The 25,836-nt window shown below is 41.8% G+C and overlaps 1 protein-coding gene across 1 annotated transcript in view; it reads left to right on the top strand.

Moving 5' to 3' along the window:
- Positions 1–25,836, top strand: part of CNP (2',3'-cyclic nucleotide 3' phosphodiesterase) — a 96,836-nt gene that overhangs the window by 33,031 nt on the left and 37,969 nt on the right. Inside the window, exons 2-3 of the mRNA XM_069634494.1 lie at positions 12,124–12,802; positions 17,739–17,875. Of these exons, the coding sequence (XP_069490595.1) occupies positions 12,124–12,802; positions 17,739–17,875 (816 nt within the window). The remainder of the gene's footprint in view (positions 1–12,123; positions 12,803–17,738; positions 17,876–25,836) is intronic.

Genomic DNA, 25,836 nt, shown 5'->3' with positions numbered 1-25,836 from the left:
CAACAAGTGACTGCGCGCGGCCTGGCTATGTTAAATGGCCAGACTATTGGGGATATCCCTTGTGCATGCTCATGGGGGGGGTCGAGGCTTGCATAGGTCATGCCTTGATTATTGTTTTAATCAGGAGAATTGGCCAAGGGGGTAAATAGATTTGAAATTATCGAACTAGTGCCCATGATCTGGTTTCCATCTCTTTGATGAAATGTGGAGCCAGGCGAAATAATTCAAGGGTCACTAGAAGTAAGCATAGCTTTGACCCTATGGTCCTTAAAATGAAGAGTATTGAAAGCCGACTTAAAAAGGATTAAATCTGCCCGTAATTTAAATATGTTGGAACTAATTAAACTTTCCAAACAAAAATGCTAAAATTGGGTAATTGCTATTAGAGCAGTAAGAGCACAGAAGGATGCAGAAGTAATGCTGATGGCTGTCTGCCAAAGTAATGCCCATAATATCTGGGAGATAATAAATAATGGAGGCCAGTTTAGAGCTAATAGTATGCTCGGTCAGGTAAATGAAGCATCCTGGATAACTCATTATTCCACACTGTTTGCTCATACTGGAGATATAGGGGAGTATGATATGAGTGGAACTGTTGATCCTTGGAACATTGAAGTTAAAGTGGAGGATCTCGAGCTTTTGATCAGAAACTTATCCTCAGCGGCCGCTGGCCAGATGGTATCTCCAATAAGTTACTCAAAGAGCATCCGGTGGCCTCGGGCCATTTGGCTAAATCGAGCTTTGATTGTATTCTACAATCTAAATCTCTACCCCAGACTTGGCATGAAGCAATCATTGTCCCAATCTATAAGAAGGGCGATCGGAGTGATCCGCAGAACTATCGCCCGATCGCCCTTCTGGATTCACTTGGTAAATTATTTGCTTCTGTGCTTTTGATGGGCAAAGCAAACTGGTAGGCTAAACCCTAAGCAGACTGGGTTTATAAAAGAAGTAGGTATGTCTCTTAATTTGTTCATTTTAGGTATCCTCAAGCAAAGAGCACTTGCGTCGTAGGCCTGCGTTTTCATGCCTTTATTGTCTTTGAGCAGGCCTTTGACTGTGTTAACCGAGATCGCCTTAGGGATAAATTGAGCTTGTGCGGGTGCCCTAGAGATCTTTTGGAGGCTATAACGGCTCTTTGGGCAGACACCTCAGTGCATATTAGGTTAAATGAATCCGGTGCCCCAACAGAAAAAATTGTAACGCGTTGGGGGATAAAACATGGAGGGTTTGTTGGCCCTGCTGTTATTTAGCCTATATATCTCAGATTTTGGGCGGAAGGACCGGGGGGGGGAATCAGAGGGGGCTATTGGAGCCTTTCCTCCAAAGGTGAATGGCATGGACATTCCTTGGATTAACTATGCGGATGATATAGTTCTTCTGGATCTCACGCAAATTGGTCTGCAACGTAGGATTGAAGGGGTCAATATATTTTTGGAAACTAACCAAATTAAAATGAATGTTAAAAAGTCTAAAATACTGATAATGGGTCCTGCTGCCGGAAAATTAAAGAGGAAATTTAACTGGCAGAAATTGGAGGTAGTAAACGCTATGATCTACCTTGGAGTCATTATTAACAAAAATATTGATGAACAAGCTCATTGTGAAACTTTGTAGCTAAAGGCCATGAATATGGCTAACCAGGCTAAGGTGTTGATCCAGAGGCACTGTAAATACTCCTTGCTTCTGATTTTAATATTCTATCGGCCGAAAGTGACACCAGTTCTGACATACGGAGCAGAAGTGATGCTGAGTAGGCATAGGCAAGTGTGGTCTATACTTGAGGGTAGGTTTGGCGAAAGATATTAAGACTACCACGGTCATTGTCTGTGGTAACCATTAGACATGAGCTTCGTTTGCAGTTTCTCAAATCTATTGTGCTTTGGAAATCATTAACAATCTACAGGAAATGTAGGTTGGCAAAATCAATAGTCCTATTTGGTATATTTAGATCGGAACTCTATAAGAGAGATCAGGGTTTAACAAGATGGAGAAATACTATAGAGTCAATCTTTCTTGAAAAAGGGATTGAGATAAATGATCTTATATCAAACCCACAGATGGTTAAAAAAAACTCCAGCAGATTCATTGGACTGGCACTTGTAATGGGAGGGATAGAGATACGCAAATACCCACTCAAGATAGGGACCGAAGGGGCCTTAATAATCACCCCTTGTATCTCGTGATGTCCCCGTCTGCTTATTACAGAGATTTGCTACTTGGATGTTTACATATTTTACCTACAAAGGAGGTTCTGTTGTCAAGAAGGATGATTGACCAGAATTAATCTCAATGTAGACATTGCGGGTCTAATGAGTTTGTTGAATCTTGGTAACTTCCTGTAGTGCTTTGAGGAGCATCTGCAATGAAAGGTTGAAAAACGTTGCCCCTTAAGTGACGACAATGTCCCTAGAGGAATGGAGGGAATGGATTCTGATGGCAGAAAGGCCCCGCCTCACTTTGGCAGTGTTGAAGTTAGTAGAGGGTGCATTGCGAGAAGCAAATCTAATGAGTAGTATGTTGACAGGACTTCAATAATTGGAAATAAAGGGAGGGGGTGGTAAGGAAATTAAGGGAGAAGGTGTTGGGACGGGCTTGATATACAGCCGTTATTGGATTTAAAAAAAAGAACATATCATGGACATTCGGATTTTCAGCAAGATGGTGTATTCTTGGTTTTTCTTTTAATGTGTAATTTATTTTTAAGATGCATTTGGTGACTCTCCCTGCACCTTGCAGTGTTTTGCTTTCCTCCTTCCACCCAATTAATTTGCGATTCTAAATTGATAATTTTTAGTGAATGTGATGTTGGAATTTTCTGATGTAAATGATTGCTTTGTTTTTCTTTGTTTCTGCAAATAAGTAAGAATATAACCAATAAACATTTAAAAATAAAAGAAATCGGCATCTTTGGGTGGGTCACAACAGATGGCGTTTTCCCATCTGTTGGTTGTGTGGCCTGCTGCAGGTGCAGAGAGTTGAGACTGGGTGGGCTGTAAGGTATTCCCCATACACCCCTTGTAGGAGTTGCATCACTTAGTGGGGTGGCTTCTGCTGATCACCTGGGGTCCGGGAGTCCCACGTCTGGCTCCCCCCTATAAGTGATTGTCGCCTAATTCCGTGGCATGATGAACCTGACTAGCCATGAAGACGAGACCAAGGTAGCTCCTGTGATTATTTTTTTTCCACAGCATGTTCTGGTAGATGTGCTCTATAAAATTAACTGGGGCAATGACTCTGAATTTGCGCAAATGCTATGCACTAGTTGAATTCTGTTTACATTTGTTAAAGGCACCCACCTGGCTTGGAGGCAGATGTGAAAACTGCACAACTAGTTTACAGTGAAGCGTTAAATACACACACCCCGTCCAGAATAAAACTTTGCGAAACAGCAGATCCGAATTAAAGACAACACTAATGATAAAACAAACGCGATCGGACAACAACGGTTGCAGATCCTCCTGAAGAACCTGGATACCAACAATTTTCAAAACAAGGAGTAGTTGTATGTAATTGATTCTAATCTCAAATGGGAGGTTATAGCGTAGGCAGAACACTTTGCCTGGAAAATATTTCTTTTCTTAAGTTTGGGAACTGTGAGGTGTGACTTATTTTCTCTGTAGGCTTCCAAGACCTGCCTGAATCTTGTTCTTGTCTATATAGCCCTCGGCAGCAGGTTGGTGGAGTAATCCATTGTAACTTTTTTTTATAGAAGGAATTGTGTCCTCTTTTGGATAGGCGTTCGTTTTGTTCGAGCCATGCTGAGAAATGTTTTTAAGACCCTGGTTTATTTGGCACCTCCCCAGTGTTTTTCCCAAAAATGTGCTTCTTAATATTAATCTAAAAGAAACTGTGGCTAAGGCATGGAAGTATATTTAAGTCACTCATGGAATTGCGCTAGGATGTCTGGTTAGAAGACTCACCACCCCCGCTCTGTAAGGCTGTAACTTCTGTGTCCATAGAGAACAAGCACTGGCTAAGCCAAGAGTTTTGGCTTTTGTGTAGGCTTGGGATAGGCAGTTGCCCTTTTCTGCCATAAAGGTACTACATGGACGTAATATGGCAACAAGTGGACAATGTTGTGAGAACCTGGGATATGATGGCCGTGCCTGGTAAATGCCTTTTGAATAGCTGTACACGTGCCAAAACTCCAGACTTTGTTGGTGCTTGTTTTAACAGACTTTCATGCAAGGACACAAATGCTATAGATGAACCAAGTGGCTGAAGGCACACCTGTCTAATACATTTTTATTACACCACAATTGTTTTTCCAGCTGCAATTTAGACCATTAACGCTCAGAAAACTGACGAGAAATAACATTGGTATGCCCTATGCAGCACAAGGATTGATGTTCCTGTCTGGTAGAGCTAGCTCTGAAGTTCTAGGAGGATGTGTTTTGTGTGGGGTGGGGCAGATAGTGGGTGGCAATCGTGAGTAGTATATGGGTGGTGCGAGTGTGTGGAAGGAGGAGACTGACACATAGGAGGCATGCTTTTGGGCTATTTTATACCAAAGGAAACCTATCTAACCCAAACTCTAGGAGGTGTTTCCCTGCCCATGTCTGTAACTAAAAAGTCCACTGCTCTGTGCCAAAATCCTACTTCCAACCCTCACACTTGTAAAACTCAAATGGATTTGTCCAGTCAGGGTCCAGAAGAATGACTCCCTTCTTCTGGATGGTATGGTTTGCAAAGTAGGGGCAATGTCTCCCTTTCCTAGGCGTTTCTAAGGCTTCACTTGGTAGTTTACTCGACAGCCCTGGTATACTCTCCCACCAGGGTCTGCTTTTCCCAAATGTGAGTCCCAGACCCCTTCTCATATACAGGTCCCAGACCCCCTTTTATTCACTCTTATTTGCAGGTCTCCGTCCCCTTTTATTCCGGCTTCTTAAATGCGGGTCCCAAACCCCTTCGTATTGGTTTCTCAATTGCGGGACCCAGACCGCATCATACAGGTTTCTGAAGTGTGGGTCTCGGGCCCCTTTTACAATGGTTTCGGTCACCCCCTGTACTTTCTCGGGATCCCGGTCCTTCGCCTCCTTCTCGGGTCTCTGTTCGTCTGCAGCTTTTCTCAGCTGTTTCCTTTGCTTGCGCTAGTTTCTGTGGCTCCACCACTCTTCTGTGGAGCCATGCAGTGCGTAGTTGCGGCACTCTCCTGCTCCTGGCCTTTCTGTCTTGCTCATTCTTGGCACGTCACACTTCAGTTTAGCAGGTAGGAATTCCGGAAATCTCCCTGTTTCGTCACGGTCAGCAGCTGCAGGCTCAGCTCTTCCTGGTATGGGCAAGGACCTCCGCTCGCGGTGCCCCAGAGGAGGGACTAACAACTTTAGTCCCTCTTCCATCTTTAAGCTAGTTGTGACTGGATTCTTAGACCGTTCACTTTGGTTTTCTGAGAGGTTGCTTAGGACTCTCTGTATCTTCTTCACCACAGTACTTTGAGAGGATGACTCAGTGGAGTTGGTCCTGATCTTTCTCGTCTCAGCACTTTGAGCGGACAGCTCAGTGGAGTCGGCCCTACTCTTCCTCTTCCAAGTAGTAATATCACTGCTGTAACGGAGATACATAGTTACCTATAGGATCAGAGGAAGGCAAAGAAGATTAGGAAAGAAAGGTGGGTGAATGTGTGTTGTACCGCGTTGGCTCTCGATGTTGTCCCTGTATCCCAGAGCGGGAATACTTCCCCATGAGATCCACCTGCTGAGTACCATTCCCAGAGGGACGATTAGGTAGTAGCCTCACCTCCCTGGTCTCATGGAAAAGGTCTCCCCCTCAGCGAGCAGGGACAACAGCATGAGATTCCTCACAGCTTTTATCAATGCCTCACTCTCCACAGGCATCGTCCCTCCATCACTCAAAGAATACTGGGTGCCCCTGACCAACCCAACAACTACTGACCAATCACCACCGTTCCTTTCTTGTTCAAGATATTAGACAAGGCAGCCTACCAACAAATCCAACACTTCGGGAAGAAAACAACATTCTGGGCAAGAGGCAGTCAGGTTTCCGGCCATGACACAGTAATGAGACCGCCCTACTCGATCTCACAATACAACTAGATCAAATCATGGATAAAGGAAAGCCAGCACTGCTCCTATTCCTAGACTTGTCTGCGTCCTTCGATCTTGTAGACCACAAAATCCTATGTAAACACCTCAAGGATGCAGCACAATTTTCCCATCAAGCTGCCTCGTGGATCACCTCCTTCCTGGAAGGTAGACTCTTGAGAGTATTCTCTTATAAGGCATGTGCAACCCCCAACCCAATCCACTACAGGGTCCCCCAGGGATCCTGTACTTTACCCTCTCTACAACATTTTCACCCTCCCCCTCTTCAATGACCTTGTTGATCATGGCATAGCGTATCCAAATTACGCTGACGATACACACATTCTTCTCCCACTCACTGGCTCATATGATCAAGATGCAGCCACACTCCATCAGATCTATGCCATCATCCAGACTTGGATGGCGCCGAATGGCGCATGCCTCAATGGAGACAAGACCGAAATACTACTGGGCGGCCCCAAACAAATCTTTCATAAAATGGATAGTAAATACACATCCTTCAAAATTGACAACACAACTATCACTACCGCTGCGGCAGCCAAAACCTTAGGGGTATACCTAGACTCCACACTCTGTCTCATCAAGTGAACGCTATCGCCTCCTCTGCTGCTTTAACTACAAATATCATTAACGCTGTCAAACCCTACCTATCCCCCAAAAACTGTATCTGTAGCCAGAGCTACGGTGGGTGCAAAGTTAGACTATTGCAACGTCCTATTCCTAGGCACATCAGCTAAAAACATGAAGAAACTGCAAACCACACAAAACAATGCACTCAGAGCAGCCCTCAGCATCCCTAAGAAAGAGCATAACTCCCAGGCCAGACGGGACACCCACTGGCTCCCTGTAAGGGAACACATTCTCTTTAAAACACTCTCCATCACACACTCCTGCCTGTCCCAAACAGCACCTCCCTACCTATCAGAAGTTATTCACCGAGCCACCTCAAACAGACCTGAGATGACCCAACACTGCAACCAACTCGCAGTCCCTACCTTCAAATGACAAAAAGCTGGAGGCTCCAGTTTTCCTGTCCTAGCTCCCAAAAACTGGAATGTGCTACCCAGTGCTCCAGATAAGATTTTGAGGTGGGAGTATTTTACTCTCTATTTTTAAACGTTGAGAGTAAATGTGATTTTAAGAGTAAAAATGACTTTTCTCCTTCGCAAGAGAGTAAAATGTATGCGACATCCAGCCGACGTGTGAAAAAACTGTATGGAAATCATTACTATGCGGCAGCATTCTGGATTGTGACAGAATACACCTTTCATTATTTCTGCCCATTTGAGCTCTCCTGTATATATTTAAATGTTGAAATCACAAAAACCTAGCCAATTACATAGTAAAGCATACATGAATTGGTATTGTGTTTTTGGAGATTCGATAGCAGAATTGTCTTTTGATGTTTAATGAAAGTCCTAATTTCCTGGAGCTATTACTACCTAATGGTATGCCAATGTTATGAAACAACAGTGCAGAGAGGCAAGGACTCCATGCTAAATTCTATATCTAATTTTGTGGTCAAATGGTTATTTATATAACGCTTTTGGCAAAGCGCTGTACATAGAACATATTTATCCCAATTACCACTAAACCAAAGTCTGTACTCCTTTATCGACCTCGAAAGGATGAAAGGCTGAGTTGGACTAGCAGGATTCGAACCCACAGATCACGCAGAGATTGCAGCAATGAGTGCTCAACCTGCTGAGCTATTTTACTGGCTAACATCCTTCAGAGGTTGGTTAATTGAGTATCGACTAAGGTATAATGATCACAGTACCTAGATGTATGACAAACCACTTATGAAGCGCTACATAAAGTTAAATACCCATCTGGATTATCACAGGGACAGTTTTTGCTGAGTTTCTATTTCAATTACCAACGTAACTTTCATTTGTTTGTTTTTGAACAGCGCTTGCACTTTCTTGAGTCACGTTTTGGATGTTTTATTTGTAGCCTTGAAGATTTGAGAGGCTAGAACACCTGTGATCAGTGTAATGACAATTAGTCCCCCTTGAGCAAAGACTCTGCTGCCACTGACCATTTATAGTAATGTACCCCATTGACTGCAGGTTGTATGGATGTAAACTAGACTGTGCATAGTCATCATTTTACACACTGTTTTTATAATTGGACTGTAAATTAAAGTGTAAAAATGATCTGCCTCTGCATGATTATGCACACAGCAACGGAACTCTGAAAAATACAATTGTGCAATACTGGTTTGCTTTCACTGGAAAAAAAGGCATAACTTGTAAAAAAAAAAAAAAAAAAATGTCAATTGCAACTTAGTTTTCCATCGTATTAATTATAAAATCCTAAAATTCTAGGAAAACATGCATAGTGCTTCTGAAACTGAATGGAAAGAAACCATTCCTTCTATCAGTGTGCAGTTTATTTTTTTTAAAAAGACTTCAGAGAAATGCATTCTGTTTCAGAGGTGGCTTACAATTATATCCATGTAGATAAAAATCGCAAGAAGCCTTCTGGTTTCTGTCAAGTAACCTGACCTTTGCACTGCCCTCTGCTCTAAACCTGTGTGTAAATGTACCCAGGAAAATAATAAAGCTTGTGTATTTACAAGCTTTTCATGCGTAAAAAGGCCTGGTAATCACCTTATCTGGAGCCCTGGTGCTACCACCCACCACCAGGAAAGAGGCATCCCTCACTTCATTCCGCAAGGCCCTCAAACACAACTTTTCCACTAAACCTCCCCGCCTAATGCTTACATTATTGTCACTGATATGTACTACTGATTTGTAAATATGTAAACTGTTGTTCTTTGAGCTGATATACTGCTTATATGTAAACTGTTATTCTGTGAGCTCAATATAGTTAATTTGTTCTTTTAAGCAAGTATTATGTAACCGCGCCACGATGTCCGAGGGCCGTCTTGTTTTATTTTGTTTTTTGGATTTATAAAGCACCAAACCTCACTCAGCTGTGTATCCCTCTTCACATCCCATCTTCCCTCCTAGCTTTACTCCAAAGCAAAAGTGTTAGCTTATGCACCACCAATAGTCAAGGCTGAAAAGCAAATAAGGAAGCAGATGGGTGTAATGTCAGTTTAGCTCCCTTTTGCCGCAGGTTATTTCCCAACCGGCTGTCTTTACCGAACGATCGCCTGTTGGGAAGTAGTGCATGTGTGAACTGCAGCAGGAGCAGCCATTGGGTGAACTTTGGGTGTTGGCCGAGGGAAGGTAAGGAGGATGTGGGTGGGGATTGATGGGGTGCGGGGGACAAGGAAGGAATTTGCCCGGAACAAGATGGACCTGCCTTCTGGCAAAAAATGTCTTGGTGGAGTGCTATTCTGTGTAGACATGAGGCCCAAAACCCCCCAAGTTGAGGAAGCTCTTTGCCCCTGACTGCCAGGAGTCTCCTAAACACAGTGTCTGAGACAGCGTTCACAAAACTGCCACAACTCTTGCCGTCAGCGCCAGAGATCTTCCTCAACTTGGGGGAGGTTTACAGCGATTGTTGCATATCGCCGCTCAGCTGCACCCATAGTCCATAGTCGGTGTTTCTATGCGTGCAGCTGAGCCGTGATATGCAACAACCTCCGACTGCATCTGAAAGTCGTCCTTTGCTGAACAGCCCACTCAAACAATGAAACCGTCCAAAGCTGTATGTAGGTCTCATGCTTTGCACACATTTTACTGGGTGACTATTCTGACAGAAGAAATGGGCACCATACCAAATGTGCATTGCATGCTCGGAAGGAATGAACGATTGAATTACTAGCACAGATATTTGATAAATTGGTGGTCATTCTTATGTTCCCAAAATGCACTTTCAGGGCACGCGCGTCATTCAATATTTAGCTCCACCCCCAGTTCCACACACACCACTTATAATCCGGCCCCAGACCTGCACACACCACTGACATCCCCCGCCATTTCTCTGGCAGGGTATGTCAGTGGGTAGGGGGTGGTGACAAAATGGACTGAAGGAACTTTCAATTTCTCGCACTTTCAGGGGGTGGGGGACTGGTGTTGGGTGGGCGGGGTTTAATTAGTTTACTGAAACTGGCTGTGGGATGTCCCCCTCGCACATAACAGAGTGGGGTGCAGTAGGATGGGATTGCATGGGTGATCCGTGCATTTACAAGGCCTTCTTAGTGGGCCAGAGGCAAATCAGGCTTGCGACCATGTATCATGGAAGCGTTTGATGGTTAAGGGCATGGGGGAATTAAGTGGAGGGTTGGGCTTCTACATTAGAATGTGTGCTTTTGTTCTGTGCAGAAGGGCTCGGTTCCACGTCTGTACGAGATCCCCACCCCCCACCCCGCAGTCTGATGAAACATGCTGTAGGTCTTAGGGATGTATATAGCGAGTACTTTCTCATCCAAAAGGTGTCCATGCAATCATGGAGTAGAGAAGCATCTTGCTGTAATTTGGGGCATGTCAACTGTTCATAAATTGTTTTTGAAACAAATAAAATTATTTGAACATATAATGAATTACTTAAAATGTAAAGATGCACACATCAGGTATGTGGGCAACCTGTTTTTTTTCCACATAGGGGTTTCAAGTGTGGGGCTTCAAGTGTGGCGTTTGCAACAGGAGCTCAACTTGAGTGGTCTTCAACACACTAAGCCTTTATGGCAAATCTATCCACAACTGTGTTCCCAATTCACGACAAACCAACCACTTTCCACCCGCCATTACACTTATTTCACGATGGAGTGATGGATAACCACTGTATAGCCAGACAACAGACCGGGTGTGCCCTACACTTTCCCCATCCGCCTAATATTGCTCATCATGCAATCCAATTCCCTCTACCTCAATCCCATCATAACCTCCCAATTTGTGATGTCTCTGCATCCCTATTGTCTTCTTTCTCCCTGCCACCTTCAGGCACGTTTTTCCCTGCTTCCCTTTCTAGTTCCTTCAGAGTATGGTCTGGTTACCTAGTACTGGGGCGCTATGCTCAACATGTGTTCGGGCAAGGTACCAGCGCTGTAAAACCACTTCAGTGGTGATTGTTGCACTATAAAAGCTTGTTCCTGCCGCAACAAGGAAAACCTCTGCATCTCGCAACCTTTTCGCATTGATTCTTCCCTAAATATAAAATGTAGGGTTCTCAATCGGTCAATTTACCGCCAGCACAAATAAATACCTGGTGCATTTTTCAACTCCCACTCATGGCTCCTCATTTCCCTTATAAAAGACAATATATACTGTATTTTGCCAGCCCCCCATCACACTTATAGCTTCTCAGAAGCACAAAGCAACCACTCATGTTCCGCCACCATCTCGACCTCCCTTGTGGTTCCCTCCCATTCTTGAACAGAAGCAAAACGCATCCTGCACCTTTCATGAGTTGGAAAAGTACTAGGCAACTGGGCTATTCAGTTTGTAGGCGGTGCTCGGATGCGTGCAAGTGCCTGCAATCTGCTTCCTGGGAGGTGACTATGGAGGCAATGGCATCTGATAACCATTGAAGGAGGTAGCAGTTATACCAGTGGCCCACTTTCATTGCCCACCATTATGGTGTGCCAGCAGTCAACAACTTTGAGATTCCACTGCAGCCTATGCCTTATATCTCTACAATAGGCACATTCACAACACCCCCATTTTCAAAGTCCGCTTCTAACCTGTTTTTATTGATCAGTAGGTCTTGATCTTGTTTTGATACACAATGATGTTTTTACCTTTTAATCAACCCTTGTTTGACTTTTTCTTTCTTGGTCTGTAAGGTCTCGGTTCCTTCCTTCCGATCCTTCCAATTTTCCTCCTGGTTTTGATCTGTTATACTCCTCTCTCTGGCTTGTTGATTCTTCATCTTTCCCCAACACCCCCTTGAACAACTCATCTACAAGGACGATGTAAATATCTATTTGAATGCCTTTGTTTTGGCGTACTGTTTAGATTTGAACCATTAAAGAGTTGGGATGAAATGGGTTGTGCTAACTGCAATTTCTGTTGACTGCAAGCTCTGTAAAATAAAATCTCCAATTCCGGTCTCCCGGAATATTGGCCAAATAAAACCTTTTTTAATGCAATAAGTCATATAATGTATACTCAATGAATTTTCTCTCATCTCTCACTCCTAGAAGAGAGGCATAACCAGGAAGATCCAGTCCACATTTTCTACGATCCTGTCCAGCAAAATGTCTTCCCCTGCAACGAAGGATCAGGCCGAGAGCCAGAACTTTCCCTTTCTGATGGATGAACAGACAGTCGCAACATTAAAAGAATCCAAAACTCTAATCATCCTTCGCGGCCTTCCGGGCAGTGGGAAATCCTACCTGGCTAAAGAAATTCAAGACAAATATCGGGATTCGACCCGCATTATTTCTGCAGATAAACATAACATTAAGCCAGTAATAAGAACTGTAATTTCTAAGGAGTATGACGATTTGGACAAGGCTTTGATTGGAAGCTTCAAAAAACGAAGTGTCAATGTGATTGTCCTGGATGACACTCATCATGACCGGGAGCGCTTGGAAAGCGTTTTTGACACTGCAGATGCCCACAATTTTACTGTCATCCTTGTTGAGCCCAAAACCCAGTGGCGCAGGGATTGCAATGTGCTGAAGGATAAAAGTCACTGGAAACTGTCCATGGAGGAGCTGAAGGGCTTGAGAGGTCCACTCGAGATGGAGGTTTTGCCTTTTTATTTTGGCTGGTTCCTAACCACTGCAAGCATGGATACCCTGAAGAAATTAAGACACAGTTTCTTAGACACCCTGGGCGGTCTAAAAGTTTTCCGGAAGCGTGCTACTCCCTTTTGTACGTAGTCAGGGTGATTGTTGTGTAATGGATATGTTTACTTTGTGCTTGAAGAATAAGTGACCCAGACAGAAGGCTAGTGTCATTAGTGAAGAATGTTTGCTGCCACAGTTCATTCAACAATGTAAATGTTATAATTTTGATATAATATTGGGCCTGACTCTGGAAGTACTTCCAGTTTAGGTAGGCAGACTATGCCCCAGGAACATGGTGGTTTATGAAAGATCACAAAATGTGTTAAAATGGTGGAACGGGACTAGAATGTGCATATCCTGGTGCTTCACTATACAACTTGGTCTATGGACTGCATCGCCAGATGTCTGGGATGTTTTTCCATTCTGGATGCATGTAACAAACATAATTAAGTCAACTTGTATAGTATTTTTCTGTTAGTTTTTATTTTTTTTGAAAACCGACAGACTGGCACACTTTCCCACATATACTGAATGAAATTCTTGTGTATATAGCCAAGCTTGTCGCAGAAATGTTTTGTGGTGTTCTGAAGGTATTATGTGCATAAGGCACAAGAAAAAACGAGGACAGGGTTTTGAAAAATTCCTGAAGTAGGTAAATCGGGACAAGGCTCCATACAAATGGGTAAAAGAGTGCTATATAAATAACCAAATACAATAATCTGCAACGATAACCTTGGAAAAAGTTAGCTTTTTTTTTTCTTGACTCTCGAAAAATATGTTTATTATTTTTTAAACAGTTTTTGTGCATTTTCCATTATTCAACATTGTAATGTGTGTTCACCTACATTTTCCTTTACGATTGGATGACGGCCCAGGGTTCCATTAAAAATATGCTAAACAACCTAAGTGAAAAGGATCATCATTATGAAAAATGATTATGCCCCACAAACCCCGCCGCTAATGCAAAAGTGAATACTTTTTTAAAAACCTGTTCACTTGTGAATTTTGTATTCAATACCACCTTTGAGAGGCAATCAATCTAGTTGTTGGTGTAAGCTAGTATTGAAGGCTTAGAGTTGGGCAGTATAAAAGGCAGCCAATTTGTTGCTAGAACAATTTTTTGTGCACTAAATTGATTTGATGTCATTCAAATTGAGAAGATTTTATAATCCTGTGTTCTAGTCTTAGAATATTCAGTGTAAAAGTTACCTAGCAGTCGAGGATACTGATCCATGTTGGCATTTCTTATATTTGGTTACCAAGGAGTGTTTGAGCCCCTCTACTGAGAACGAACGTAGGTCCAATAATTCCTTCCACTCAGGAGGGTCTACAACAATGTTTTAGCTCACTGCACCATTCAGGAGACATGCCCATTTGCATATCAGTCTTTGTCCCACCCACAAGGCAGTCCAGCACCGAAATGCTAGGCAAATCTCATCTGAACAAGAGTACCTCCAGCAACCCCAGACACGTGTTTCGGCCTAGTCGGGCCTCATCAGTTAGGTGAAGCAGAGCCTCTCTAAGACATTGTGAGCAAGGGGTCCACGTCTGGATTACCCTGGGTTACTTAGGGTGGCACTCTAGTTTTACAAAGGAGTGTGAGAGCCCCTCAACTGAGAATAAACATGGGTCAAAACCCATGCTAAACGTGAGCTAAAATGTGGTTGTAGACCCCCGAGTGGAAGAAATTCCATAGAACATGGTATTTGACCCATGTTGGTTCCCAGTAGAGTGGCTCCCACGCTCCTTTGTACATTTCTTATATTTGGGTTAGGCTAAAAATAAGTCGGATGGCTAGGTTATCCACAGGCTAAATTGGGAAGATGTGTGAATTAAGGGGAGAGTTTCCACCACTCCCTATGTGAATCAGGGTTTCTTGGGTAATGGGTATTACTCCCACCGGTGTGTGGTGTGCTGCATGTTTCACCTGTAAATATTTCGAAGTGGTTGCAGGAAAGCCACCTGCCTTGCAACTCCCTTGTTTCTGCAACTAAGTCTATAAACGAAAGGGTAATTTCTTTCAGCTTTTCAAAACACAATCATAGTAGCCAAAGAGAATGTTGAGATGCCATAATTGCATTAAACCAGTAGGAGAAGATGAAGGTAAGCTATGTCGTCCTCCCAGACATTTGGTTTCAGCCCTCAGGATACTGCTTAGATTTCAGGCCAAGCCAGTTCAGTTCAGCCCTTCATCCTTCCGTGATGGATAAATGAAGTACCGTTAAATTGAATAATATCATTACGGTGCCTAAAAGCAGTATTAATAAGGCATGACACTTTATCTAATAGTGTTATTCTTATTACTAAAGCTGCATGTTCTTTGCTCTCTGTAAAAGGACCTGTTGATTATCTGCTAGGTTCGTACTTTATAAATCCCACATATACAACAGCTGAGGCATTGTCAAACCCTGTGAAGTTTTACAAGTTGGATAAATTCCCCCCTGCCCCCCAACCCACTTGCAGAGGATGAGAATTTTGAAAAATGATAATGGACTTCATACTGATTAGAGGGCATTGATGATTTCATAAAATTGTAATCCTAAATTTTTTTTTTTTTAACTATTGCTAGAGGGGTTCCTGGTTCAAAATATTATGCATGATGCACCAAGCAGAGTAAGTGATCCATCGGGACCTAATGCACAGAGGGTCGTGCAAGATTCACATACTGAGTTGGGCTGCGCAGTAGTGCTGTAAAGGTTCTAAATCTCTCGTTCTTTGAGAAGATCTTTAATAGCGTTGAGGTTCAGGGTATTGCAGTGGTCCAATCTGCATAGGCCAAGTGCAGGATATTTTCAAGGTCGCCTCCAAATAGAATGTAGTATCCATTATTTCAACTAGCATGTTTTTATGGGGGTGCCATGTTGTAGGATGATTGGCTGAAGTATTATTCCAAATAGCACCTTAATAGTAGACCAACGTTAGAAGTCCATTGTAGTGTGTCTTTAATGAAAATACAGGACCTATGTGTGGTGTTGTGGGTCATTGTTCTAGACCTATGTTTTGAGGGACACTTGGAAGTTAAACTTTGAGTCAAAATCTCCACAAAGCAGATTTTTATACAATATCTTTCTGCTTATTACATCTCGCAAAATGGGCTGAGACAAGTTTGCCAAATCTTTCGTGACCAGTCTGGGTCCAGTTCTTCTACTACCCTGAAGCCCTTGACTGTGCTGTTTGATATTGAAAACCAATTTGAATCCATTAAACTACTGTATTAGTCTTAATAAATTGGAATGGGGCAGAATTACATTGCTTGTTTCAAGATGGACGGTTGTTGGGGACACAAAGAGTTTCCTGTTAATGAAATGGGCTCAGTTGAAGAAAATAATGATCTCACATTCCAAAGTAGCTAGACAAATGGGCATCACTTTTCTCTTTTCACTGCCATTGGACGTGCATGTCTGCTACAGTTGTCTGTGTGCAGACCATGCATGACCGAAGTACAACTTCAGTGAGTGCATGATCTGAAGAGACACCAAGACTCTTTCTCCTTTTCAAATAATGTGCAAACAGAAGCCATCAAACAAAATGAAACCTACAATTGGCACTCTCCATTGCTTTATTTATACGTTTTTAGTTCATAGAACTTTTACATACATTTATAAATACATCCATACACATATACACATAAAATCATATGAACGGGTTCGGAATTCATTAAAGTACTACATATTCTTAACATTTCAATTTTCGAAGTCCTTCGTATTACAGACCACTAACCAATCAAACTAATTCAGACAATAGACATTCAAGGTATTAAACAATCATTCAAAATCTTAAAATTCATTAATAATAAGTGTGCAATTTGGTCCAACAAGTTGACAATCATCACTGCAATCATCTACATTAACATGTATATCCATCTGCAATCAACACCCTGCCCTTAAACTCTTTTGGATTCTAAAGTATTCAGGATTGTAAGGACTTGACTATCGCATAGCTTCGTAAACAATGCTACAATAAGATTTTTACTTATGGTTGATTTCCTTCTGAGGTTATTGCTTGTATTCCTTCACATTGTGTTCTAATGGTCAGCCAAATTTGATACAGAGCAACATGGACTGAGGTAGAATTAGTGTTGAGGCAATAGATCCAAAATTCATGTTCTAATATTGTATCGTAATTATTTACTAAATGCCCTAAGTATATCACGTTAATGAGCACAGCTTGAGGCATTTTGTGAACATGTGCCTCACAGTTTCTTTGACAGGGTTCTTACAAATCCTGCAGCATCTACAGTCCTCCTTTTAATGTTAATCGACCACCCAGCGAGGCGAGCACCGGAAGTTGGTTAATCCAGGTCAGAAGTCTGAGTCTTCTTACCTCGGGGTAAGGACAAATCAAAAGATAAGGTTGGGGGTCTCATAAATCTATGCATCACCTGTGACACCTGGACAGCCATGAAGAGTTTCTAGATGGGCATAATTGCCCAACCAATCCCACTGTGCTATCTTCCTCGCAAACACTTTCTTTAATTTCCCAAAGTTGGCCCCCCAATGAAAGTCAGGTTGCCAGTTTATAGCTATAAACCGTCATCAGCTGTAGGTATTTCTAAGCAGTGTTTGTCTCCTCCTGACTATAGGAGACCATGCAAGCCATTAACCTATCTTTGCTGATGGTTTGTGTGCAGAGAAACGGCTCCCCCCTGCGTCTCGGTACCATTGCCTTTAGAGAGAAGACCCGATTCTAATCGCAAGTACTCCAAAAGAACCCTTCAATGTGATTTTTAGCAATGGGCTTCCATTCTATACAGTATAGCAAGGCAGAAACATTGTATAACAGGATCTCACTTATCGAAAAAACCTGCCCTTACTCTTGCAAACCGGCTAATCCAAAAAAGTTAATTGCCTTGCCTTCGTGGTCTTACATTTTATTATGCCATCGTAGCTTGCATTAGGTCAAGACCAAGATATTTATATAGAGATGTGTACCGGATTTGTCCTATTTTTGTTTCAAAACACACCCTATTTATCTTTTTGAGATTCTTCATTAATAGTCCTTTTCTTATTTTCTTTCTCTAGATGTTCGTGATGAAAACCACAAAGGCAAAGTAGATCTGCTCAGCTATTTTGGACAGAAACCCAACATTATGCATTGCACTACAAAATATTGCAATCATGGAACAGAGCCTGGATCCAAGGAGTACTCGCAACTTGATGTTAGTGGCCCTTCTTTTACTTTAAAAGTACTGCACATTACTGTTACCAATGCCTGCCTGTGTTTTGATAAAGGATCGGATTGTACTGAGACAACAATGTACAAGAGATTTTTTGTTTGTTAATTGGTTTAGTACAAACCTTCAACAAACCAGCACAATAATTTTATTATTCAGTGCATAACCAATACAATGTATCAATTTACTCAATTAATTTTATTGGTTATGAAATGTATATTTAAAGTGTTGAAATGTGTATTTAAAGTGTATAGTGTGTGCTGAAAACCTGTAAAATAGCAATAATCACCAGGCCCGTGGGCTTCACGGCCCCATAACGGCATGGGTCCCAAGATATAGGCCCGGGTCCAGACCGCAGTTCATTTGTTTCATGCAAATACTCGCTCAAATGGCTACCGTGGAATTGGAAGGAAGGGTCAGGTGTGGAGCCGCTCTTCCATTTTCCTGCTGGCCCCAGGGCCTTTGGAGGCGCTGAGGGACTTGGCAGTGCCACAACCGTTAGGCAGGATGAGGCAGTATTGGGTGGGGGAGAGAAGGGCAACAGAGTGGGAAGCGATGGAGAAGAGAGGGAGTGAAGATGGCTGCCGGGTACAAGCAGCTCTGCGCTTGCTTGGAACATGGTGTTGATCATTTGAAGCTGCAACGTGATTGGCTGTCCCACCCAGCCCAGGTGCTAATAAATTATGAAAACCTAAAAAATATTGTCAATTCACAGAATACTCCACATTACATATTCAGAGGGCACTTTATCCTTGCTCACTGTTGAGAAGCAAATCGTTTGGAAGATATTTGCCTGTGTCCTAATAAGAATAATAAACATTCTAGTGAATCAAGGGTCAATCTAGCATGGTACACCCAAATACTCTAATCCAATCTGTATCCAGGTTTCCTATTGTGAAATATTGGGTCCGTGTTTAAAGCTTTTCTCTTTTAATGAAGGTATTGAACATTTCCGTAAAAAAGCCAAGTGCAATTGTACCCACCCTTCTCATTCTAAATGAAAAGGCCATTTTGCTCAAACACAGCAACTCCAGTGTTAAAATATTGGGACGCGTGGAAACATAACAAAATGCTCCTAATAAATTGTCCTCCCGTTGGCAAGTTTTTTTTTTTTTTTTTTTTAATGAGAATATTATAATAGGGGAAATTCCAGTTATTTTCACTTTAACTCGCCCTAGTCAACTCACCCACTGCGAAACCGTGACTGTTGAGGAAAGATTGTGATTTTTTTTTTTTTTAACCTCTTACTCTTTTTAAAGTACTCTTTAATACCCTACCCATTGTAACCTTTAAAAATGTAATGTAAATGTATCTTTGACTGAAGCCATCTACATCATTGTAAACAAGGCGTTTACAGTGGATTACCAAGGCATGGCACTGTTACACATCTTGTTCACATGCAAGTTGTTGGAATAAACATACTTCCTTTTTTCTTTTTAAATATAAATAAACACTTGCTCCAAAAATATTGTTTACCAATTATAAGCGGTTTTGGAGACCTCTTATAAACCATTTTTCATCCACACATAGGAATTGGATGAAGTACGGTCAAAAACACTGTTTAAAACAATCCTAGAAAGAGCTGAAATAAATTCTACATGAAATCAACAAATACCAAAATCGATACAAGTCTAGTTTTAATCTAAAACAGATTCCATTACAATGTGTGCTCTATACCTATACCATACTAACATTTTACTTGACTGAACTGTTTGCCAACAGCACATCACAATTCTCTTGCTCTTCTCCCGCTCAATCCCACTAACAAACCCTGCAACCCTCTGGGCATTTCAGTTCCTTCAGAGAACCAAGAGACCACACAGGTGGCAACAGTGCGCGGTACAAGTACCTTTAACATTAATTTTGACCGAAAGATTTAATCATTTTCATTGCACTAAAATGCAATACAAGGAAAATATTGAAGTAATTCATTGTATTCCTGATAATCCACCAATAATAAGATGCATGGTCACTGATTGGGAGGTGATGCAAATACAGAGACTAAAGAAAGTGCAAAAATGATTATAGACTTCAGAAATGGGTCTTGACATGATATTAATGTGCCCTTTTAATTGTGGTGGGAATGGAACCCAAATGCACTACATGATTACTGGACTGTGGATGCCCACTGGGTAAATAAATATGTATTTCTCCTCCTTGCTGTTCAACCTTTTTACCATACTGGTGGTTGAAGTAAACAATTTATTTCGTTCGCTAAACAAACCATAAAATCCACATAATTACAGAAAAAAATTAATCACAATATACTAATACAAAATCAGTGCGATGGCTACACCATTTAACATAGCAACTGTCATTCGATAAAATCCCAATTTAAAGACAAGTAGTTTCATAACAGTTTTGAGGACCACAATGCTCATTTACGTTATCTCTTAAGCACCACGCTTTCATCAACTGACACTCAGCCCAGAGTTCGAAGTTGCTCTGCATTCCCAGAAAACTATTCATGTCCAATAGCGAGACCCCTAATCTGGCCTTCAATACTAGATTTTCGCGTACTTGTCTTCAAGAGTCTTTAAATACTTTTCCAGTCCAAAGTGAGATTTAAGCGATCATGCTTTGCTGTTGTGCCAGTGGAGTCTATCGACAATAATTTCAGTTGATAGTACTAGTCTTTGTTTCTGTACAATGTGTGCTTTCGGGATTAAGTTCCCTAAATTGATGATGGTAGATATCAGAGGTAGCCCAATTTTGCACTTCGATTGGTGACGTAAAGGACCCAGGGAAGCATTTGTGCTCCACTTTGTGCAAGCACATCCACCAATGCTGATTTATAAGAAGATAAAGACTCCATTGTCATATTCTTATACAGGCACAAGAGTGGTTTAGTTTGGCATTGTATACTACCCCATCAACCCCTAACTCTAGTCTCAGAGAAATTGGTGCTGTTGCAGTCGGAAGTGAGAACATTTTCGTAAAAATGCTGTTCTCTTTGCTTCAACTTTCTGAGAGCGGAGTGTCCCCACAACTCTGCTCTGTAGAGCGCTGAAGAGTTGGCACACGCCCTCCGTTTCTCCAACCTTTGTTAAGTTGCTTTCCCACCATACTGTTTCAGAAAGGGTTGTGCTCTTCTCTTGTAAAGTTCAGTATGGACTTTTCAGTCTGTTTCCTCCATCAACCTCTTTCATTTAAGCGAACTCGCAGGTGAAACGTTTCTACTTCAACATTTCCCAAGTGGATTGGTGGGGATAGATTTTCCAGTGTATTTAGAACATACCAGTGATTTGGTCTTGGAAAGATTAATTTCCAATACCATACTACAAGTTAAAGCTGCAAATGAATTCGACGCCTTTTGAATGCCCATCCTTGCTCTGTTGATCAATACTATGTTATCAGCATATAAGAGAATTCCCATTTTGTCTCCCTCACAAGATTGGGGGGAATCCATATGTACATTTTCAAATTCGACAGCAATTTTGTTGGTTGTCTACTATGCAGCAGGCTTTGGTACTCTACTTCCACGGATATCCCTGCCTGAAGGGAGTATTTGGTCCTGTGCATCAAGTTAATTATGTGACCTTCAGGTTTCATTGCCTTATGTTCCATGAAGAGATCTATTTTCGATAGGTTTCCGTGTGTGTTAAAAATATGTGTCTTCCTCTTGGTTATATCTTCAAATGTTTGTATAAACTGAAGCCCTTCCTTTTCTTATCCACATTACGATCCCTCTTACATTGATAGCTCTTAGTTGCCCTCCGATGTTGGCACTATGAAAATAAAGATCACTTTAAAATCAAGTTTGCCTGGAAAACATTTACAGCAAAACGTGAATCTTTACCTTCTTAAATTCCCAAATCACCACTTACTTCAGGATTATTAGTTTGAAAGTTCTGTGCATGTAAACGACACTGCTAAATGGTTATAGAATATTGCAACACACTTTCTAGAGGTTTAGTACAGTCTAATAGAAATGAGTGAGGGAATTTGACAGTCTGCGGGTACACAACATAAATGGGTTATGCTTCCTAGGATCTTATAGACGGTGATAATCTGTTTTAATTAACCTATTCAACACAGATTACAGCAATGGCCATTACTTGTGCCTTTAGGTTTTTAACTTTGTGCCATGACCAATTCCTAGAAAGCTTTTACCCAAAAGCTCTGCGCAGATTGTACTGTTTATGTGCCCTTGTACTCTCCTTCCTTCAAAGATGTACTCTCATTCCTTCCAAGATGGCTGATCCGTTGCATCACTTTACTGGTTGTTGGAACGCTACACTTGTTTTCCTTTTTCTTCTCTTTAGTGAATTCATAATCCAAAGCACAAGGGTTTCCGTCCATTCATTTCTTACCGCTGACTGCACGCATTATTTGACCATCACAATAACTGCATTGCATTTTAACCGAGCGAGTGATTTGTGTCCTCTTTCAAATTACCTCTGAAATGCCTAGGTGCACACTCGGAGGCCTCAAGGCACCTTGGCCAAGGCCGGGGGCTAAACCACCAAAGCTGTGCCTCTGGGTAAGCCTGGGGTAGTAGCCCTGGAGAGACACTCTGCTCAAGACCTGAGATCGGGGCAATTGTCACTTCAGAATTGCCTCCAATACAGGGCATGGAACCAACCCCTTTCTCAGTTGGATACTGACTGGGAACGTGGCCCATAGTTGGAGGAGTCAGTGAAAAATGAAGGTATGCTTATCTACCTTCAGACAAATGAAAAGAAGGATGACTCCTCCGAGTTCAATAGACCTTCATGGCAAGGCATCGCACCATGCAGTTGCTCCAGAAGTGATTTGGTCCGAGGGAAAGAGAGTGCAGATCTGAGAAGACCAAAGGGCTCTGAGGGGAGGCAGTTTGCATGAACCCGGTGTCCAGAGGGCATAAAAAAGTGAGGGGAAATGGAAAATAAACAATTTTAAGTGTTGTATGCCACTGCTCTGGTGGAATGCAGCTGGGGCATGCACAAGGGAGGTGCAGCTCACGGCACAGCAGCGCATGTGCCCTGTCACCCGGTATTCTTTATTCAAATAGGCTGTCTGAAATATGCTCCCGTCTCGTCCTCAAAGGACTGAATGTCACACATGGGTACTGTCTGGCTCACATTTTTTTCAATCCATTCATTTAAAGTTTTAAGGAACCTTTCTGCGCACTGCAATACGTCTAATTTACGGCACTCTGTTATTTGATCATATTGCCCCAGTAGTGATTGCCCTTCTTTGACGCTCCCTCTGGAAGCTTGTTACTTATTGAAAAGGCATCTATAACCTACATCACAGTAGTTCCCAACGCTCAAAGCACGTGGCTGACGAGTGCAATGTCTCAGGCGGTCCTCGAGGCCTATGCAACAAACATTAGCTTCACCTAGCAAGCCTTTTTTTTCTGAAATCCTCAAACATTTTAGGCAGTCGTTCAGAGACATTGCCCCATATAAATGGAACTCCCTTTACCCTCATCTTCAGAGAAGAGTTGAGAGAAATTATTGCACTATGTGAAGCAAGAGCCTATTTGTTGCTGCCCCAGGTGTGGGAAAATTGAAGGGTTTTCCGCCCTTCTGAAAAGGCAAAAATAATTGTTCTGCCGAAATATGCATTGGTGGGAAGCTCTGTAGTTCCATTGCTAGACCTGGCTCTATATCGAACACGTAGTTGTTGCCAGTCCAAAAAGGCCTCCAAAGTGGGCAAACATGGAGCCTTCTGAAGGCTAGAACATTGAAGAAGATTATGAGGAACTACCAAACCTGATTGCTTCAAATGCAATGCAGGCAACCTTACTGCATAGTCTTTCCTGCGGGGAACAGACTGGCGGGCGGACAATTGTTGACAAAGGCAAAGTGTAAAGCATGTTTGTATAAACTACCTACCCTAAAGAACATTTGGATTACTTCTTTTTTTCACTTTCTATACCTCATTTTCTGGGTGGCAAATGTACTGTCTGTGCTCTTTTTCCTGTATGATGATATATCCTCCATACGGTATGGCAGAACACCAAATCAGGAGTCACTTTCTTTCACGGGACTGATAGTCACTGATCTTATGGAAAGGCCCACCATGCAGAGGAGGGTCTCCTTGTCAGCAGGATAGTCTGCAAGGGGCTCAGGAATCCGAAGAACGCTGTCATCTAGAAGGTCTTTGAGGCTCCAGGAAGAGATGATCCAAGCTGGTGGGAGTTGGTGGACATTGGACACTGATCTGCCGCAGTAGGGATGAGGGAAGAATACAAGCTGGACCATGAGAGTTCAGAATGATGCGAAGAGGAAATAGTGGGCAGCAAATGAGACACCAGTTGCTGGGGACATGCAAAGTCACCAATAGGAGTCCTGATAAGTTAACACACACAGGGGAACAGATCTGGAGACAAGCAGGCACCAATGCCAAGAAGCGAGATGGGAGCAAGTCACTCGAGCATATGCCAGAGGCAGGAGGGAAGCTTTGGTGAAGATCCTATGACAGTCAAGAAGTGTTGAAACAAATGACTGCGAGCAATGATGTGGCTGGAACACTGTGTTTATTACTAGATTACATTAAACAGTTACAAAGAAACTGTGCATGATGGAACTGGGACTTAGAACTCATTTTAATGTTGGTTTCTCTAGTAGTTTTATCTTATCAAATGCAACAGTGGACAGGTATTATGAAGATTAGATTAATTTGAAAGTGTGTTGGGTGCATTATGGGCCTCCAGTCTACTTTTATAAGGATTTGAGTGTAGATGCACCTTTTGCAATTGGTACAGCCAAGGAACCTCCTTATTGACGAATCCAACTTTACATATATTAGTATCAGTTGTCTCTAACGATATATACCTCTATTTTGACTGTAGAAATGTTAATTAAGAATGGTATTGTCCTTGTTGCACCAACTGATATAGTTGTTCTTTATCAAAATACTTTATCATAATTTACAGTTTGCTCCTTATTTGTAGGTACAATTGTACAGATTGTTTTTTCGAAAGCAAAATCCAAATTGATCAATTCATACATTCAATATTTTGCAAGCTTGGTTTATTTCATAGTTTCCATATCCGACACTCAGTTTTCATTAGCAACTCTTTCCATTAACATCTCTACACATGTTTCACCTTCTTACAATCTGAAGGTTCATCAGGATAGTATCTGTGGTGGTGGAATAAACAATGTAGTGTATTTTCATTCCTTTTACATAAACAGAAAATTAACCATAGGCAAAGACTAATAATATTTTTGCAATTTTTTGAGAGATCATTCCATTGTTCATAGGGCTATGTTTAGCCACTCACTTACTTGTAGTACTTTAAACTAGCTCTACAAAAAGGCTTTCTAGTTGAATGGTTGCAACTGCTTTATGTCCTTTTAATTATTCAAATTTGGGGCATCTTTTACCTTCCAGTTTAAGGTTTTTTGAAAAGCTAAAACAAGGCAAAAGGAAAGTAATTTAAATTTCTCTTTGCCTGTAGGTGTCTAATATACTTTTAGATTTAGTAAGCAAAATAAGCACACTATTACTTTGACAGCAGCTAATTTCATTTTTTGAAAAAATACCACGAGTTCTGGATCAAATGACTAGATGTCATAAAAATTCACAGAATTTGAATGTACAACAGTCACATGGCAAAATAATTGTGGGAAAGAAACCCATCCTTACAATACACAGTATTCAACATCCTCATTTGCAGCTGCACATTGTGGTTTCAAAAGATTTTGAGCACCAATAGCACTACTCTGCACATAGTACACACTAACAGGTTCATATGATGCAAGTTCATCTTCACCTTGCATCTTCTTGGGATCCGCAAACCTCAGATAAAATGAATCTCTGTTCAGGAGGATATTTAAATCTTAGGAACTAGCCAATAAAACCTTTCTTAGCTCCAGAATTTTAGAAATGAACGCCTGAAAAAAAACTTTGGTGTTAGTTCATGGCCATCTATGCTCCAAACTTAGGATACATTTTATTTATCACATGCCTATACACAAGTGTTTCAAGGTGCGACAAGGCAAGGAAGGGGT

Source organism: Ambystoma mexicanum, chromosome 13 (genome assembly GCF_040938575.1).
Source record: "Ambystoma mexicanum isolate Mex_15411 chromosome 13, UKY_AmexF1_1, whole genome shotgun sequence".
Classification (NCBI taxonomy): Eukaryota; Metazoa; Chordata; class Amphibia; order Caudata; family Ambystomatidae; genus Ambystoma; species Ambystoma mexicanum.
Note: the sequence above shows the minus strand (reverse complement) of the source record. Positions and strands in the feature narration are given on the sequence as shown.